Here is a 19,412-nt window from a genome sequence, read left to right as displayed (position 1 = left end):
CTGGGACTGAAGCTTGGGCAGGCCCCAGGGTTGTTGCTCTGGACAGCCTTGGGAACCACTGATGGTGGGGGGGCTGCCCCTAGGACTGATGCTCGGGTGCGTCCCCCCATGTAGCTGCTCCCGCCACCCCAGGACTAGCCACACTGGCTGCTTGGGCGCTGCCTGAGCAGCAGCAGCCTATGCAGCTAGCCCCCCAAGCAGCTGTGGGCATTATGGAGGTGTCAGACTCACAGCCCTAGTTACAGTGGCTAGTTTTGAGGGCGCTCGGAAAGGAGGGAAACTGGACCACTGCTAAAGCCACAGTGGGCACTAAACCACCATGCAGTACCTGGGTGACCATTTTCTTAGGTGCTTGTTTTTACGGTTGGTGGCTGGCCATACAGCCATTCTTAGTAAACTATCCATGTTAAAAACAAAGCCAGCCACACTCAAGAGCCTCATATCAAAAACCCATCCCTCGGTTTAGTGTAGTTTTTTGACAGTGGTTTGTCATCTGTTTAGTGGGCTCACCCCCTCTTTAGCTGGTATGGGGGTTACATAGCTAAATTTGTGATGTTGAAAAAAAATGTGTGGCAAAAGAAACTTTCAATAGGAGACAGAGCTCAGGGTGTGGTAAATCTGGTGTTTTTAGGTCGAAGATTGGGTCCCACTACAGCTCAAATGAGTTCTCTCTTAGTTATTACACAGGCTATGTAATAGCTGTTGAACTAGTGTCACAAAGTGGCTTCTTGCCCCTGCATTGAATTGTATGCTGCAAATAGAGCTGGCCAGTTGTATTGACTAGAACAGCAGCCTCAGCTTCCTTCTATGCCTAATAATTAAATAGACAATCAGCCCCCTTCTTTACCTGAGGGCCTCGTATAGCCCCCAGCTTTACACATGCAGAAAGATTGTGTAATTACTTCTCACCTTTCTCCAACAAATGCTATGAAGTAATTGGGAGGAAAGTTAATGATCACCACTTTGTTACACATCCTGGCTTCACTTTCTTGGGCTGAAGCAGAATTCATCTCTGCTCTAGAAGTAAGGTGGGGTCTCCCTCTGGTGCTAAAGACTAATCCCCAGTTGGTGTCTCCCCACACTACACAACTGTAATAGCGCAGTAGTACACCTCTACCTCAGCCATTATGATCCAATTTCCTCAGCCAGAGACGATAGCAGGTGTCGATACCCAGGGCCATATTCCAACCCCACTCTTGGGGCAGTGGATGTTTCTATGCAACACACATTCTCTGTACTGACATCATGCACTTTTTTTTTTTTTGGTGACATGCTCGATTGTCAGTTTTGACCTTTCGTGAAACAGCAGCACTATCTGAAACAGCTTTGGGCCATGTGCCAGAGGGCGACAGTTTGTTGAAATGTAGCCAGCCCTATTGTTGCTGGAGTGGATTCCTGTAAAAGTGAACAGGAGTCCGATTCATCATATTCTGCTCACTTTCTATTATTAAAATTAAATTCCTCCAACAGGAGAAGCTGGGTGCAAAGTGGAAGAGTGTAGCAGCTACTGTATATGCCCACTTCTGGCTGTTGTTTCTTGGCTATTTCTATGAGGCTAGAGCTATAGGTAGGTGCAGTATCTCTCCTTCCCTTTCCTCCCTGTGAGTAAACCTTAGCAACTCTGCAATAGACACAATGCTTTTTCTCCAGTAAATTTCAGCACGGTGACAGTGAGAATTTGTGCAGTGTTCATGGTAGTCAAAAGGCTTAATAAATATTTTACTTCACCAGTTTCTGAACTATTTTAGTTTTGTTACAATTCTGATCATGCATCATAGGACTGAAACAATGAGTTTTAAATATGTATTCTTTGTGCACATTAAAATAGAAATAAAGGAACATTTAACAAGTTAGCATTTCATCAGATACATCAGGTAGTAGGCACAATAGATAAATCAAGCAGTTTGGCTTTATGCAGAACATTGCCATGAAAAATGTTGTGTAGACCAAAGTGTAATAGTAGCTATTAGTAATTCTCCCACACGCCCACCAAGAAAACTCTTCATAGGGAGGGTGGGGGTATTTATGTGCACAAAAGCAATGAACAGTAGGAGGACAGAAATAAAAAGTCACCGCAGGCAGCAGAGTGAATATTAAAAACTCTTCCTGTGAAAGAATTCTTCAGACCCTGTAAAAATTGTTTAGTTAAAAATAGTTGTATTTACATTTAAGTCTGATCGAGAGAGTTTTCCCACCAGGTGTAAGTTATTAAGATGTACAGTAACTTGGCAGATTGAGTACAATCTGAATTATATTTGTGTAGGCTTTTAAAAAATTGCAGCTCTCAGGCATTACAGCACCAGAATATTAAGATGGTGGGATGAATAACTGTTTCCCTTCCTATTAAGACACCACTGCAGAAGAGCAGCAGCAGCAGCCGCCTAAGCCTATGCTGTTGGCAATTAAAGGGGTTTATTCCTAGCTGAAATTTTGTGTCTGGGTTATTTGCCAGGGGCTGGATTCTTCTTCCAGATATTCATGTGTATCTCTACCACCACCAATGGGTGTGTATCTAAGGGCTCACCACTACTAGTTAAAAATCTGGACAAATCCACCTCTGTTTCAATGTGCTTTAATTTTCTGATAGCACATGGGAGGAGATGTCTGCTAAAAGGCAGAATATTCTGAAGGTGAGCTCTTTGTTAAGCTTACACGCCTATCACTTATGTAGCTCCTGCTAGTGGCTGATCTGTTAGAATGGCTTAGTGGTACCCTACATGGAAGGAAAAGGTCATTTCACCATGCTAGTTAATATAGTTAATTGTTTTATTTGGTTATTGTTCAACAACAAAGTTCAATATTTTCCAGGTGGAGCTTGATCTGTACCTCTGATTCCCTCCCTTGTCAATAATAAAAAGGTAATGAAGAAAAATCCTGTACTTTTAGATACCTAAAACCTCATTAATGCTAACAAGCTTTCGATTGCAATTTAATGTTACAATATTTCTACATGGGATCTGGGAGGATTAAGCTGAGGCCCCTCCAATGTCTGAAGATGGCTGTCCACAACCACCATTAAAACAAAAAGCTAGTGTTGAAAAATGCACAGTTTACAATAAAAAAGTAGAAACCGATTCAATTCCCTTTTGTTACGAATATAAAGTTTCTTGTAAATATGTACAGTCCTTTGAGCTATTTCTATAGCAGGAAGCATTTCACAAACAAGACAGGATATACACTTTCAGGACTCGACAAGCCCATTTCTCAGGTCATGAAGATCTTCCATGAGATGCAAAGATTTAAAGACTGATCTCTGTGACCTTTCAAAATACTGAGACCAAGAGACAAATTTCAGCACATTTCCTGCCAAATCATCTGGTCTAAAATAACCCAACAGACAAGAGAACAGAACACAATATCCATGAAACTCGCCAAAGGGCATTGACAAGGCATTTGGAGGTTTATGGGTGTCTAGGACAGGTTAGCACTTGCTGGCAAGAGACAAGCAGAAGATAAAAGGCTTGGCCAACGAGAAAACTGGATGCAGTTTTGCTCTTTTCCATTTATAGAGAACATGTTTTTTTACTCAGCATGTCACTGAAGCAGACTGAATGGTCAAAACCTGCCTTGAAAATCATTTGCTCTCTGGCTCAGTTACAAGGGATAATGTTCATGGCATTGGAGAATATGAAGCAATAAATGGCTTGAGGTTAGAGGCAAAAGCAAAGGTGAGGTGTTTGGTAACCGCCAAAGCTGTTTATTGCAAGTATCCTCTAGTGCCGTGACTATTAGCTCTTACTGTACAACAAGATACAATCAGAACAGGAAAGAAGAACTTTGTATTGAGAGATGACAGTTCCGTGCACTTGCTTTCTCATGCTTTCCTTTGACGTTCCTGAGGGGCAGGGGGCAACCTGTCAACCACTTGAGGAGTGGCCTCTATGGCAAATGATGACTAAGGATTTTGATACAATTTCTGAATGGGACTGTGTTTACCACTGGGGTGTGTGAAGGTGAGGGACAGCGATTGTAGTTCTCTTGTCATATAATAAGGATTGTAACTCTCTTCTGTGCCAAATTCTCCAGTAAATCATGGCGGTTATTTTGCAGCGTAATCTAAAGGCTTCAATTAATTTACAAGTGAGGTACAATACAATACTTAGCACAGCAACCTAAAAGGTGAGAGCAGCCAGAGTGATGGTGCAGCAGCATGCAGTGAATTGCCATGCAGAAAACCTGGGTAAAGAGTCTTGTACCCCAGTACGTCAGAGACAATGCACTTTGTTTTAGGGCTTGGGGGATTGTGACCATCTAATCAGGGGATCTGCCCTCCTCATCATCCAGCTGAACAAAGCTGCACTGGGTCAATTTTACAGAGAATTAGCTTTGAAAGTGGCAGGGGAACAAACGGATCCAGGTTAATTCTCTAGAGCTCTGTAGAGAATATCCAGTGATGCTGTCTATTGCAACCAAGTCACCATGGCCTTTCAGTTTACAAGGCCATGATAAATTCCAGCATCTTTTTCAAAACTATGATTTATTATCTGGTAAATGGTGCTAACCACGTTAAGATTTGGGTTGGGATCCTTATCCCATTTGATTTCCTTGATGAACTGTTAAGGACTAAAGCTAGAGTACAAAAAGTTTATGAACTGCTTGAAAGAGTAACAGTAGTACAAAGTGCAAAAAGTATGACTGCAGGAAGGTGCAGGGAAATAAACTGAGAGGCAGACAATCCTTGTTAGAGTCACATGCCTCCTGACGCGGAGCCAGTTCTGGCCCAAGAAGGTGGTTTTGGTAACTGGGCAGCAGAAGCATGGAGTGCATATACTCAGTACATTTCCTTTGTTTTTCCTGCAGATCACGATGAGGAGTAAGTTTGTCTAGCTGAGACTTATACTGAAGATTGGTCCCAGACCTAGCAGGGAAATAAAATGACAAGTTATACAAGATGCAGTAAAACATTCCTGTTCTCCTATACGTAGTCCCAGGACACACTAGCAGCAGGGCTTTCAGCAGGAGGCAGAGTAGAGTTTTACCAAGTACCATGTGTCTCCTTGTCTAGGTGAAAATGCTACGTGTCATGAATCTCCCCACCTACCAGTGATGACGGCCACCATCTTCACATGGCATATAGTGAGTTCCTGACAAGCATCTTCTTCCAAATCCCCATTCCATTTCATGTGGGCCTGATTCCTCTCAGTGCAGATACCCTCCACATTCACAGATGTACAATGCCTTCAACACCTGTTCTGTAGTCATACACAGCTCTAACACACCCAGTGTTGGACCAGCTGCCTTGGCAATGGCATGAAAGTAGTGCTGTGGGGAAATATTCTCTTCGGAAGAGATTTTCACACAGCCAATGCATATGTTTCGATGTACTGTGATTGCACATATATTTTAAAAGCCCCTCACCCACACAGGCTTTTCACAGTACAAACAGTCACTCTGCACTGGGAGACTCAGATACTTTCCTGAGATGAGACGTTTGACAGAGCTCCAGCTTACCTTATTGACTTGTGAGAGTGGAGTTCTTGCACCTCCCACAGGCGTTCGCCCCCTGCTGGGCTCTTCAAACAACCTTCCAGGGGACCTTTCTCTGCGGGTGCTCAGAAGCCTGCCTGGAGATTTCTCTCTCTCCAGTGGTCGCCCAGGAGACTTGTCCCTGCGCAGCTCTGTCCTTCCCTCTCGATACCGATGTGGTGTGCTTGGTTCTCGAGGGTGGCTTGGACCTTCTGGTGGCCCTGGGCTTGATGCTACCCGCTTGGTTATGTGCTCATTATATGTGGGAGGACCTCTCTTATTAGGGCTGCTGTCATTCAAAAACAATGGGCGCGGACAGCTGAGTGACAAAAACCTTAGAATTACATTTTTATTGAAGAGGACATATCTTCCCCCCCAATCACTCCACAGTGAAAGAGCATCCAGAGCTAATTCAGCCTTACTGAAAAATGCTAACCACTTCCCTGTAACTGTTCAGAAAAGCCCCACTCCTGGGCTCCCAGCTGTGTGCTCTGTGGATATAATAGCACCAACTGCAAAGGCTTGTTACCACTCACCAGACAAGTCCTGGTTGGATGGAACGTTATTATTACAGAGATGGAGTCTCTTACCAGCAGTTTTTCTTTAACATGGTGTCCTAAAGAGGCGTAAATGATAATTCATGAAAGGAGGTAGATAAGTGTGGCTTTAAATAGGCTATAGCCAGAAATCAAGTATTACAGAAGAGAGGTTTACCCTCCTTCTGAAGATAAATATAAGTATTCCTGCAGAAATCTCTGCATCAAGGAGACTACATAGCTTTAGGGGTGTCTCTACTAAATTAGACATTTCAGCTCCTTAAGGAATATTCCTTAAGGGGGGAAGAATCAATCTAAGTTATGCAACTTCAGCTATGCGAATAACGTAGCTGAAGTTGACCTACTTAGATCTACTTACTGCGGTAAGTCGACGACTGACGCTTTCCCGTCAACTCCGCCTGCACCTCTCGCCCTGGTGGAGTACCGGAGTCGACGGGAGAGCGCTTGATTTATCGCGTCTAGATTAGACACGATAAATCAACCCCCGCTGGATCAATTGCTACTCATCGATCCAGTGGGTAATGTAGACAAGCCCTAAATAACAGCTACAAGAACTACTTATTTTCCTAGGAATATAGCAATAGGGATTTCCTATTTGAAAGTACATTAAAAATTAATTTACACCTCATAGGATTTGTTCAAGAAGCACAACTTACAAGACATCTAAGTAAACATTCTAATAAATAAGAGGATAGGAGGAGAGGTTACAAATTTGCCAAGCTTTAAATTTTGCTCTCATTTTATAGGTAACACTTTTCACTATACAACAGGGCACTGTCAATCACAATATTCACTTACCCGCCCAATTCGTCCCCGCTCTGCTTAACAGAACAAGATCACGTCACTTATCTGAGTCTCCTACTCTGTCCCGTTCAGACATACAGTATTGAAATGGTTTTTAAAAGCCACAATCCCAACCCTTTAAAGCCACTTGTATTTCATTTTCATTGCAATAATGAATTGTTAGCACTAGACTTTCAAGCTATGGCCACATCAGCATGACATTAAAATATCATTTCTGGTCCAAATTCTGTTCTGTCAGTCCCAGCTGTTGTAGCTAAGGAATAATTCCATGACTAGGGCCAAGCAATTTATTTCAATAAATATTTTATTCAAAAAAATTTGTTTTAGTGTATCGATGTTTAAACATCTAATTTTATTACTGTTCTAAAACTGAACTTTGGTACAGGTTTTCTTAGTCATGTTAAGAGAACAAAGCATCCAGATTACCTGTGGCAAAAACTCATCTCTGATTCATCCAGTACTAATCTAGGGATCAACTAGGGATCTCGGAGCAACTGACTATAATCCATTTCTATGGAAAGTATTCTTCAGTGAGGAAGGCAGTCACCCTAGACTTCAACACAGAAGGCCTTCCCATGGTCTTGATGGAAATCATCACAGCTTAATTATCTATTTGTTCTAGAATAAATTCTTTTAATTCCAAAACATTCAAGATATTCCTGTTCTATGGGACTTTGGGTATCTGAAAGTGGACTCAGCTAGGATATTCTGTCTAGAACAATTAGGAAACCTCCTTGGCAAGATTTGTTTTGGACACACACATTAAAATAATTTCAAAAAGAATCTCAATACAGATGCATGCAGAGATTCTTCATCGCCTGGGGCCATCTCTTCTTTCACAACAGTATTGTTAACATCACAAAACACTCCTGTTTTGTTTTGAAAGTATTTGTGGAGGAAGTTATCGAGGTATGGCCACAGAGTTCAGGTTCCAGAAGGGAGACACCGGCACTCTGGATTTTAAAACATCTGTTAAACCAGCAGGATTTTCTGATACTCCTGAGAGAAGCTGAGCTTCTCCCACTAGAACAAAATGAGGCTGTCATGCAATAATACTGGAGAACGGGGTCTAGAACTAATGCTCATACATAGCATGAGGAATGGCACTGAATGTAGCACAGTAACTCATACCTGCGTGTAGCGGAGGATCCTCTGTGGTGTTCATTGTTGGACTCCTTCACTAGATTTCCCTTGCAGCAGATCACTCTTAATTTGTCCTGATAGGAGGAGGCCAGGTAAATTGCTCCAGATGAAATTGCCGGCCCTAGATACCGAGGATTTGGGATATCCAAGTGGGCTCGTGCAGGAGTGCTGAGTGAAGGGGGGGGAAGAGAAAAACTCTTTATAATCTGGTTGTTGTATATTATTCTTGGAGAGCTACCACCCCTGCAGCAAAGCATAGTTCTTCTCTCCAAAGTGCTGAGCAGAGCATGACTTACCCCAGAGAAGCACGCGCCTGAATCTCAACCACTTCAAGGGAATTGAAATGAGTCACAAACAGGTAGGGTTCTCTGTAGGCTGCAGCAGAGAAAGAACACCATGCACAGACTCGACATTAGTAAAAATTAGTCAGGAAACTTGCAGGATGAAGATAACATTTTCCTGCCCTCCTGCAGTCCATAGGGAAGACTAAGGATGTGGGTTTTCTGTAGCAGTTCTATATACTATATTGCTAAATGGGGAGAAACAAGCTTAAAGAAGCATTGCCTTGTACCTATCTGCTCCCATACCATTATATCAATCATATCTCACAAAAGGGATTTAAAAATGGAATATTAACTGGACAAAATCTATTAGGAACCGCAAAAGACCCTATGATTTCATTTTGATATGCCAGATTCTTGAATATTTCAGACACATCTAAGCATTCATCATTAAAAATACCCGTGGTCAATTTAGTCACTGTCAAACTGGGAATATTATTCAAATATATCACTTTGATTTAATTTTCCTCTTATTCTTCATGCTTCAGAAAGGCTGCTACATCCATTTAGGTTTATAATTATTTGTAACCACTAGAAAACACTGAGGCTGAAGGGGATCCTTCCCACTGGGGCTGTTTTCTGGATGTGATAACCCCCAGAACGCTGAATATTTTGGAACACGGGAACTGGGTGGAACCAGCACAAAACTGGTAAACATCATTCAACACCTACCAAAAGCCAAAGGCAAGCGACTCCATTTCAGGTCTTCTGTCCGACTGCGCCTTCCATAGGAATCCACAAAGACGCCAAACTCTGCAGAGAACAATCACCAGTGTCATTTGCTTGTGGCTGGATTTTTATTTTTTATTTTTTTAAAGAGAGGAAGGCAAGCAAAGGTGGGTTTTTACAACAGAAATATGATGGCCATCTTTTGCAGCTGGTGAATTCTACAGTAGCCAGAATTAAATGACGCTCATTGACATAGTGCTTGCAAACCCTGCTGGTTTAGGAATGATTTCAATAGTTCAGTTGTTGCAGTCCAAGTCCTCTTTATACTGAGTAAGGTAAAGTTATTATTCCTTACACTTCTAGGAATCCAGCATCTCCAAATAGGAGAAACACAGAAATATTAGGGTTTGGCTACACTTGCAGGAGTGCAGCGCTGGGAGTTAAAGCTGTCTTCGTACAGCTGTGTAGGGAAAGCACTGCAGTGTGGCCACATTTGCAGCGGTGTTGGGAGTGGTGCATTATGGGCAGCTATCCCAGCGTTCAAGTGGCTGCAACGTGCTTTTCAAAAGAGGGGGGTGGGGTGGACAGAGAGAGTGGATTTTTGGAGCTGACACTGTGTCAGCTCCCTGCCTTACAAGTTCTAAGGACTTGAAGATACACAGCACCAACCTTCAATCATTTTAAAAGTTTAAACCCCATCCTCCACCCCTCTCTCATTCACTAAATGCAAATAGCCTTCAGACCAGATAAGCAGCTGCTCCAAAACAGACCCCCCCACCCGGCTGCTTCTCTCCTCAAGCAAACACTAGCTGTGGACATTCATCCCCCTCTGCTCGAGCAAACAGTAGCTGTGTTTGTTTTTTAGATAAGCAGCTCGGGGAGCCCCGAGTTCACAACAAAACAAAGAGAGGCATCACAACAAAACAAAGAGTGTTATCTTTACTTAAAAAGCATTATGGGAAGGTTCCGGAGGTCAGTTACAGCGTAGTAAGATTAATCACTGTTTACACTGGCACCCCAGCGCTGCAAGAGCAGCGCTATAGTCGTTATTCCCCAGGCCGAGGTGGAGTACAGCCAGCGCAGTAGCCAGGGAGATACAGTGCTGTATGTGCCTTGCCAGTGTGGACGGTGAGTGAGTTGCAGCGCTGTAAAGCCACCACCAGCGCTGTAACTCTCAAGTGTAGCCAAGCCCTTAGTCATAAAAGTGTGCCTGCTGTCCAAGCAGGCTGTTATTGTAAATACCTGAAGGATTATTATTGTTGGAGTTAAAGGTGCTTTGTGGACTTCTAGGACACTGGACTAAAGATCAACAAAAACAATTTCATTAAAAAGTAGCTTATAACCCTTTGTTTCTCCACTGAGATGAAAGGAACAATCTTTCTATTGAAGTCACTGCATCACATAAGGAATCCTCTAGTTTAAGTTAGAAAGCCAGGAACGTTTAATCAGAGTGGTTATACATCTATTCGCACTGAACATTCATTTAAAAGATCCCATTGTATTCTCTTCAGCACTGGCATAGAAATGAAAGTTACTTACCTGTAACTGGAGTTCTTCCAAATGAATTCTAAGTTCGCACTCCTGGGATGCTCTGACAGATGCAGCTTGAACAGGTAGAATTCTAGCAAGCAATAAGTTGGAGCCCTCATGCGCTACGCATCCTCCCCGCTCAGTGAACAAACGGTTCCAAGGCGAGGGTGTAAAGGGGCCTGGCACTCATTTAGATCCAATATGATGCTTTTCCCCAAGTATGTTCACTGAATAACTTCTGGTCAGAGGGGTCTCTCTGGGGATTTGCTCTTTGCAAAGAGGCTGACAGACATGGCTGGGATGCTCGTGCTCGCCATAACAGCTATAGCCTTTGTTGTGGATTGACTCTGGAAACAGGGACTGGGCACCACAGTAGTTTTCCTCTTCAGAAGCTTCTCACTTCCAGATCCTTTAGTACTGGGTACAGAGGTGGCTGGTTTGTCCTTCCCTCCAGATTCACTCAGAGCCAACACTGGCCTCAGACTCATTCGAGCCTTGAACTTGCCCAGTTCCAGATGGTTTTGCTGACAGTGCTTCTTGTAGTAAAATTGTCTGAGGCCTGTTCTGTCTGTTCTTTTTTGCTCACATTGTATAAGTCAAGCAAACTAGCATTTTGAAGGTGAGTGTCCCTCACCCAGAGATGCCAAGTATCTAGCAGGTGTGTCAGATGCCACAAATACTGCCGGATGTGACACACATCTTTTAAAATAGGGCTTTTTATTCTTCAGTTCTGCCATTTCTGAACTGCAGACTTACAACTAACTTCACCTAATACTAAGCTAGTTAACGATCTAACAAACTGCTAACTAAATCTAATTATAAAACTTAACTAGCTAATAAGCTATGGATCCAGGAGCACCCCAAAGCAGTTCCTCATGCATTCAGCTGCTTGCAGCTGTAAGTAATTTAGGCAGCTGGAGTGCCACACCCCCTTTTATACTTATGCCCTGGAACGTTCAACATTCACTGAGGGGATGGGCCAGGGAGGCGCAGGAGTGCTCCAACGACTACTGCTAGCTAGAGTTCTACCAGTTCATGCTGCACTGGTTGGAGCGTCACACGAGTGGGAATATGCAGAGGACACTCAAAGAAGAGCTGACTGACAGGCACAGAGATCTTCACATAACCCAGAAGGAATCTGACCAACATATTTTAACAGATAGGATCAGTGTCTTGCCCTTTTAGGATCTACAACCTTTATATTTTATATTGCACAATATGACCTACAGTCTAATATGCCATTTCCAGCAATGTTGTTACCCAATATGATTATGCACACCCAATGGCTAGCCTCCCATAACTACAGTTCCCAGGTATCTTGTGACAAATGCTGTGCAGATGATCATGCTAGTCCAGCAGCCACATGATACACTTACCATGGAAACAAAGCAGGTACTCCTCCCTCTGTCCTGTAGGGTTCACCTGTATGATACTGATTGGGAAGCTATTGGTGGAAGAAGCAAACACAGCAGAGGCTAAGGAGTGGTCATTCTTATCGAGAAACTCTGTAAAGGGGTAGAAAGGAACAGCAGTGTCAGCACCAGCCTTCCTGTAAGTTCATACCCCTTGCTCCCATGTAGGTAGACAAGTATCTACCCCAAAGGAACATTCACAGAGCTGTTTATTTATGACAGGAAATGATTCCTACCCTCCAGGGTATACTGCTTCATCTCAATTTCATAGAACTTGTTGGTTCCGATGACGATGCTGTAATTGGTCAAATGGATACAGCTACATGGCTCTGAAGTTTCAATCTCCTGGAAGAGAAGGACGAGGCACATTGGCATGAGTCTAGATGATCCTTATTCAACTTTTCTGTTCCATTAGTTCCCCTGTATTTGTTTAAACATTTCTCTTATTACATAGGCCAGACCAGACAGTCTCTACGTAAAAGAATAAATGGACACAAATCTGACATCAGGAATCATAACACTCAAAAACCAGTAGGAGAACACTTCAAGCTCTCTGGCCACTCAGTAACACACCTGAAGATGGCAATTTTGCAACAGAAAGACTTCAAAAACAGACTCCAATGAGAAACTGCTGAGCTTGAATTGATTTGCAAATTAGATACCATTAACTCTGGCTTGAATAGAGACTGGGAATGGCTGAGTCATTACACTACTTGAATCTATTTCCTTATGATAACTATGCTTAGACCTCTTGTCAACTGTCTGTAACTGGCCATCTTGATTATCACTACAAATGTTTTTTTCCTGCTGATAACAGGTCATCTTAATTAATTAGCCTTTTAGAGCTGGTATGGCATCTTCTCTGTATGTGTAGATATACTCTTCTTATATGTTCCATTCTATACGTCCGATGAAGTGGGCTTTAGCCCACGAAAGCTTATGCACAAATAAATCTGTTAGTCTCTAAGGTGCCACAAGGACTCCTGTTCTTTTTATAGGATTCTGAGTGGCAATATTTCCCTCTATAAAAGGTGTTTAACAATTGCAGACTGCGAGCCTGCAATCTCCAGCAGGTGGAACAGTTCCCTTGCTGGGAGAACTAGTATTAATTTGCCTGCTACATCCATGAGTTTCCTTCTCTACAGGGGTTGTACTGGCTATTTAGAAGACAGGTGTGCACACTATGAATCTGGTTGAACTCCAGCTACCATTAGAAGTGCAGGCAGCAACAGTTACAGCCAGATCAGCTTTTGCATCTGTGAAAAGCCAAAAGATTGGATTTGTTTCTTTCAGACAGACCATGCAACTGTCATCTACACCTTTGTCAACTACAAATTAGGCTAATACTCTAAATAGCATGCTGTGGTGTTCATTGTACAGCCCCATTATGGGGGTGGAGAGGATGTAGGAGAGATTTGAGAAGCAGAGTTAGAGTAAAGCAGTGATCCTTACTTATACACAGTGTTACATATTAACAGACAACTAGGTTGAAGCACTATAAAATTGGGCACCTCCAGGCCTTAAAGGCAAGAGTTGCATGGGGGGAGGGGAGGGATGCTGCCAATCAAATTTATTTTTTGAATATACTTTAGATGAGAGAATGAAGAATTATTTTTATTTGTAACAAAGTTGGTTAAAAAAGAACTGGTTAGGATCTCTCAAGACTCAAGTGGATTGGACACTTGCAATTAAATATCGCCTTAGCCCAAGCCCGATTCAGCTGGCGAGGCTAGCCACGGGTTTTTAATTGCAATGCAGACATACCCAAAATTGCTAGCAGCTCTGATTTTAACTGGAGCAGGTCACAATTTACTGTCATTTAGCCAGCAAGCAAAATCGGTATGAGCAACATAGGTTTTAGGCACTTGCTCCTCAGCAGAATGGAGTCTCACACTGGATTGTTATGAATATGTGAACTACTGAGAGAAATCAATAAACTTGCCTTCCTGATGCAGAACTTGCTGAGGCTCTCATTATAGCGCAGAACCACCACTTTGTTGGGCATGGCTGCACAGATGCAGAGTCCGTTCTCAACCTACAGAGAAGGTTAAAAATATGGTTAGCGATAGCAATAGAGAAGTTCACACTAAAGCTGGGGAAAATATTTTGAACACATGAAACAGTTCTCTTTGGTGAAAGGGACCGAGATGTTGGCAGAGATGAGTGAGTAATATTTGTAATAGGACAGTGTGGCGTAACTGCAGATTAGTGTAAGAATGAACAGCCTTTTCACACTCCTAAAGGACAGCACACATCCAGACTGCTTCTGCGATTTCTTTTGTAGTTGAAGCAAGTTAATTAAAAGAACAGGACGCTTTTAATAGAATGATGTTTCTGTTAAGAGTGATAATGAACCCAAATTAACCCAGGCAGGTTAGATCTTTAACCTCTTGAACTTGTATCTTAAACAATGCTTTGAAATTATGTTCAACTTGTCAAGGATCTGAGTAATCTGCATAAGCAGTTCCTGCTGAAAACTTCTGCAGTGGCCAAGTGTTTCACACTGAAATTGGCAAGCACACTGAACATTGTTGAATGATACAACTGCATGAGCAAATTTACTACCTGGGTAAGCACCACCCAGTGTTCAAGAGCAAAGAGAGGAATAGGAAGTTTATTAATCACAAGAGACTAAAAATGGAGAGCGAATGTCTACAGTCAGACAGACAAGGTGGAGGAAATAATATTTTTTATTAGACCAACTTTTGTTGGTGAAAGAGAATAGTTTTCAACTCATACAAAGCTCTTCTTCATCAGTTATGTTAGGTTTATCTCACAGTCTGTATCATGTAACCGGTTAGCATATTCCATTTATTGGTGGTCTGTGCTAGTTTATATTTGTGATAGACCCTTCAAGCTCCTTCCCCTCCCCCCCTCCCTTTTACTCATTTTATTTGGAGAAAAATACAAAAAACCAAGTATGTAGCTCCTGGATGTGCTGATTATGACAAGAAATAAAGTTGCTGATTTGATGAAGATTAAACCTGGCAATCCCTTCTAGTGTCTCACTGGGTCTGGGATCAATAGCTAAACTAAAGCACAGCCCAGGGCACAAAGGATCTATATCCTACCTTGCCAGCAGCAAAAAGGTGACATCCCTTGACAGCCTCAAAGATGTTTGGTGAGATATCAGGCTGGGCTGGGAGGTGAGATTGGGCTAGAGACTGCTTCACTTTCTTTACATCAACAAGACACAGAGCCCTCTCTTCTCCTGAGGACAGAAACAGTTACATTTTTTCAATGTAAGATAGTAAAGCAAGGGGAGAATTTCACTCTTCACTGCAAGAGCCTATTCTGTTACATAAGCAGCGGCTTCTAATTATGGGTTGTTACTGTGGTAACAGCTACAGAACACTATACATGTAAAAAATAATTCCATGTGAAAGAGGACTTTAAAAAAGGAGTAATAAATACACCCGGGAAAACAAGCACTGTCTCCTTGGATTGTTATAGTTGCTGTGTCTAGCTGAAAGACATCAGTACATGGCCTCATGAAGGCACTGCCTAGATTAGCCAGGAAGACCCCTCCTTTTCAAGTGAAAGGTGCTTTACCATTTCTGCCCACACAAGTTTGTAGTAGAGCCTAATGGTGCTACAGTTAAGAATCACTTTGACCCATGTTGGAACCCTGAGCTTTCAGTAATATCACCTTTTCAAATATCACATTGGGTGTAACTTTTGTCTACAATTACTTTCTTTCCTACAAACTTGAAATACTGTTTAAAAAGCTAGGGCATCTTAATATTATACAGCAAATGTGTGAAGCTTTTTTGTTGATTCCCCACAAACATTATGCAGGAGGTTTTGATATTAAATTGCGCTATCTATCTAGTCCTTCTAGTCAAAGAGCAGGACGGAGAGCTAAGCACCACTGGGAAAGTATATTGCTCCAATTCGCATTCAGACTGAGGGACATAAAAAGCAGACAATGAAAGCAGCCCTAGTTATATTACATGGGCAAGCGTCGTGGGAGCCTCTGTTAGAGCATTAGAGGGTCATGGTGCTGCGGATCCTAGGACAGTGGTGACCAATCTGTGGCCCTTCAGGGCGACTGTTAAAAACAAAGGAAAAGGAGTGTAGATGATTAAGAATTGGATACGTATCCCGAGTGAGGCCTTGCAACTTTTAAACGGTGTTTGCAACAGCCCCACTACTTCAAGGAGGCAATAAGGGACACCACCACCCATAACTGTCACCCACCACTTCCCTGGCAGCCTCCAGAGCAACTCCATTGTGTGCTGGGGGGAGGGGGGAAGGTCAGCAGATCTCTGCTGCTGCATGGGAGGGGAAGGAAAAGAGCTGCTCTCACTGTTCCATTGCCTGCTTCCCTTCTAACCTGTGGGAATGATACAGAAACAGCAGGACGGGATCTCGACTGGCTCTGCCTGAGAGAGCTCTTAGCAAAGAACGGCTCCTCTCCCCTATACAGACAGCCAGAGTAGTCCAGGAGAGGTCTGGGAATCAACAAACATTTATTGCTGACTTCAATCACAGCACTGAGTATTCAGCACCTCTGATAACCAGGACACTTATTTAGGTGCTAAATATAGAGTAAGAAGCCTAACTTTAGAAACTCAGGTTTGAAAATGTTGGCCTCTGTTATTCAGTCCCCCATCTGTAAAAAAACAGAGAGCTCACTGCCTTTGTGCAGGGATATTGTGAGCATTACTTCATTCGTTAGTGTACATGAGAATCTGAGGTGATTCTGTGATGAGCACCACAGAAAAGCTATACATAAAATGTAGCCAGGAACCCAGGGAAAGCAAGTTCCACTGACATTGTGCTGTAGGGAGTTTCCCCTTAACCTTCACAATCTAGAACATTTATCAGAACACTTCCACAAAAGCAAAAATCTGCCAGCTTCCTACCATCATACCTGCTATCATGAGCAGTTTATCCAGATCCTTTATGAGGTGAATTTGGAAAACAGCACCAAGTCCTGGAATGTGTGTTAAGGAATTTTTCAACACATTCAGGGCATAGAGACCTTCCTCAGTACCAACGAGTACTACCTATAAAGACAAAATTTGAACAGTCAGCACTGTATAAGATCACAGAAATGCTCCAAGACTAAATTTCACTCATGCATAACAACAGCCAATGGAAAATGGAATCCAACCCCAAGGTACAAAAGGAAACATGTTCCTATTTACAAGTCTGGATACACATACTCCATTCATGCAAGGTATACAGTGACCAGGTTGCGTGTTGTGCACTGATGTCATCACCTGGTCACTGAAGGGCATTGTGCAGTTTATATCCAGACGGTCTTCCCCCTCAAGCTTCAACAGGGAGTTTCCAAGCAGTTTCTGTAAGTGAGAAAAAGAAAACACAGTATGATTAACTAGGAAACACAAATCAAACACTTAGACAACACTTAGCACTGACTCACAGCCATCTGAAGAGCTAGCATGTACAATCTTGTCTCAAAACTTTAAAGCACATTATTCCTCCAGACTCATGCTACATTGGTTGTAACAAACACTAAACAATGTATCATTATCTGAACTGCAACCATCTGCTATATTGCACAGCATTCAGCTGTGGAAAAGTAGAGTTCTTCTGCAACACAAAACGTGTGTCAAGGGTTCATAAGCTGCCACTTAACAAGGCACAATTATTAGGAAAGTGAGGAAACAAGCATGTATGTCTCTATTTGAGTCCAAGCAGAAAGGAGGCTCTAAGACTGGCACATCAGTCTATTAATAACACAGAAGTTAGCAGAAGGTTCATATATTAGTTTATTACAGAGTGGCACTGAGGTCCCTTCAAGACACATCCCAACACTTACTTGAACAGGGAACATTTGAGAAGTGATACAACTTAAGAAATCCTGATGTGTCTCAACACCCACAAAGTGGTTAGAAAAACTAAACTGAAACTTTCGAAAGAGAGACTGCCCAACAGCGTAATAGTTGGGAAGAAAATCAAGAGAGTTCTAATTAACATCCTGGACTACTCCTGCTAGTCAGATTTCCGTTGACTCGGGAGCCAAAATTTGAATATGCGATGCCAAAAAGCACAATTTCCCTGTATCAGGAAAGTTATAGCGATGAAAAGGGCTGTTCTAAATGGAACAGCAGTGAGACCACGTAACACCATTTTTGTCAGGAATAAACAGCTAACAAATCACAAAGGAGGGGGAGAAAAATAAGCCGCCTTCTGAGATTTGCTATTTTTCGGATCTGAAAGACGGTGCGACACTGTGAGGCATCAATCTCGTTGTAAACCATGGCTCACGGTATTCCTATTACATGATATTAAAGACAGAAATAATATTAACTAGTTTAACTTAATTTCAAACTCAGCATGTCAGATACTACAAGAAAATTTCAAAATGGTTCCCTGCAAGAATCTTTTATTATTAGAGAATCTATTTGTACTTACAGCATCAGCCTCAGCTTTTTCCCTGGAAACTCTCCCTCCTGCCACTATTGATTCCAAAGCAGTGACCCAGCGCTGCTTATCAGGGAAAGTAGGTGCTAGTAAGTAGAGTGTCCTACCAGGCCAGCATGTGGTGTGTGGATGAGACTCCACCTTCAGTATATATGGCACATCTAAGGTGGTGCAGAGAGAGAACAAAATTGGGATTAGCACTCGGAACAATTTCACTTGGCTTAAATTAGCATCCTTCATCTTTGTCAGAGAGGACATCACCATAACAAGATGTTTACTGCTACAATTTATACTATCAGTAAAGATGGGCTTTTCCATTCCAGGTGCTGCAAATTAGCTATTAAAGCTAAAAAAAAATTGATAGCATTGTGTGTATGGTTTCCATCTTTCTATCTGCTAAATAAAGATTAACTATCAGCCTTTATTCAGAGAGGAAGAGAAGTGTCAGCTATAACACAGAAGTTCCTTTTTTTTAAAAAGCCCTATGACTGAAGCGATCCCTGATAGTTTTCTCTGCACTGTTACACAGTGTACACTTTCTAAAAGCAAGTCACTAAGTAATCTCTTCCATGTCTGTAACACTGGCTTATGCAACACAAGAAGACAGTTTCCTTTTTTAAATTGTTGTTCAATAACCTGTTTTAAGAAACAATAATGTTCCTACTTTTGATAGCTCAACTCTCTAACCTACAATATTAAATCCAAGAGATAAATTATCTTTAAATCAGTTCAATTCCATATATAGACACACAATCAGTACAGTACAAATATTACTTCTTTTTAGAGAATAACTGATTCCATATGCCTCATATTATTTCAGGTTAATGGTTTATTGCTAGAACATACACTTTGAAAATTCAGATTGGCGGAGGGCACTGAAGGAGGAAGTTTATACGAACTATGTTTAAAAGTGCTTTATAATAACTTTATAAAGCCACTCTAAGGTTTACCTCTATTTGAATGAAAGAGTACCTCATTCACAGTTCAACCATCGGGAGAGAAGCAATCAACTTTGTGGGTCCAACGCTAGATGTCTGAACTATTCACAAGGCATACCTAATTGAAATAGAGGTAACCTCAGGAAGATTTATGAT

The 19,412-nt window shown here is 42.1% G+C and overlaps 1 protein-coding gene across 7 annotated transcripts in view; it reads right to left on the bottom strand.

The window, feature by feature from the left end:
- Positions 1-1,202: 1,202 nt before the first annotated feature.
- Positions 1,203-19,412, bottom strand: part of CIT (citron rho-interacting serine/threonine kinase) — a 99,412-nt gene continuing 81,202 nt past the window's right edge. For 3 of the 7 annotated variants that reach the window (XM_039505786.1, XM_039505789.1, XM_039505787.1), the window contains exons 37-48: positions 18,310-18,479; positions 17,151-17,231; positions 16,799-16,934; positions 14,994-15,133; positions 13,865-13,957; positions 12,159-12,267; positions 11,887-12,015; positions 8,984-9,064; positions 8,267-8,345; positions 7,959-8,138; positions 5,452-5,785; positions 1,205-4,858 (exon numbers count right to left, since the gene is read on the bottom strand). In XM_039505786.1, coding sequence (XP_039361720.1) covers positions 4,835-4,858; positions 5,452-5,785; positions 7,959-8,138; positions 8,267-8,345; positions 8,984-9,064; positions 11,887-12,015; positions 12,159-12,267; positions 13,865-13,957; positions 14,994-15,133; positions 16,799-16,934; positions 17,151-17,231; positions 18,310-18,479 — 1,556 coding nt within the window. In that variant the 3' untranslated portion in view covers positions 1,205-4,834. Of the gene's footprint in view, positions 4,859-5,451; positions 5,786-7,958; positions 8,139-8,266; positions 8,346-8,983; positions 9,065-11,886; positions 12,016-12,158; positions 12,343-13,864; positions 13,958-14,993; positions 15,134-16,798; positions 16,935-17,150; positions 17,232-18,309; positions 18,480-19,412 lie in introns of those variants that run through there. The other 4 variants (XM_039505788.1, XM_039505791.1, XM_039505790.1 and 1 more) reach the window with 3 other exon arrangements.

The sequence above is a fragment of the Mauremys reevesii genome, linkage group 18, assembly GCF_016161935.1.
Source record: "Mauremys reevesii isolate NIE-2019 linkage group 18, ASM1616193v1, whole genome shotgun sequence".
NCBI classification, from domain to species: Eukaryota; Metazoa; Chordata; order Testudines; family Geoemydidae; genus Mauremys; species Mauremys reevesii.
Note: the sequence above shows the minus strand (reverse complement) of the source record. Positions and strands in the feature narration are given on the sequence as shown.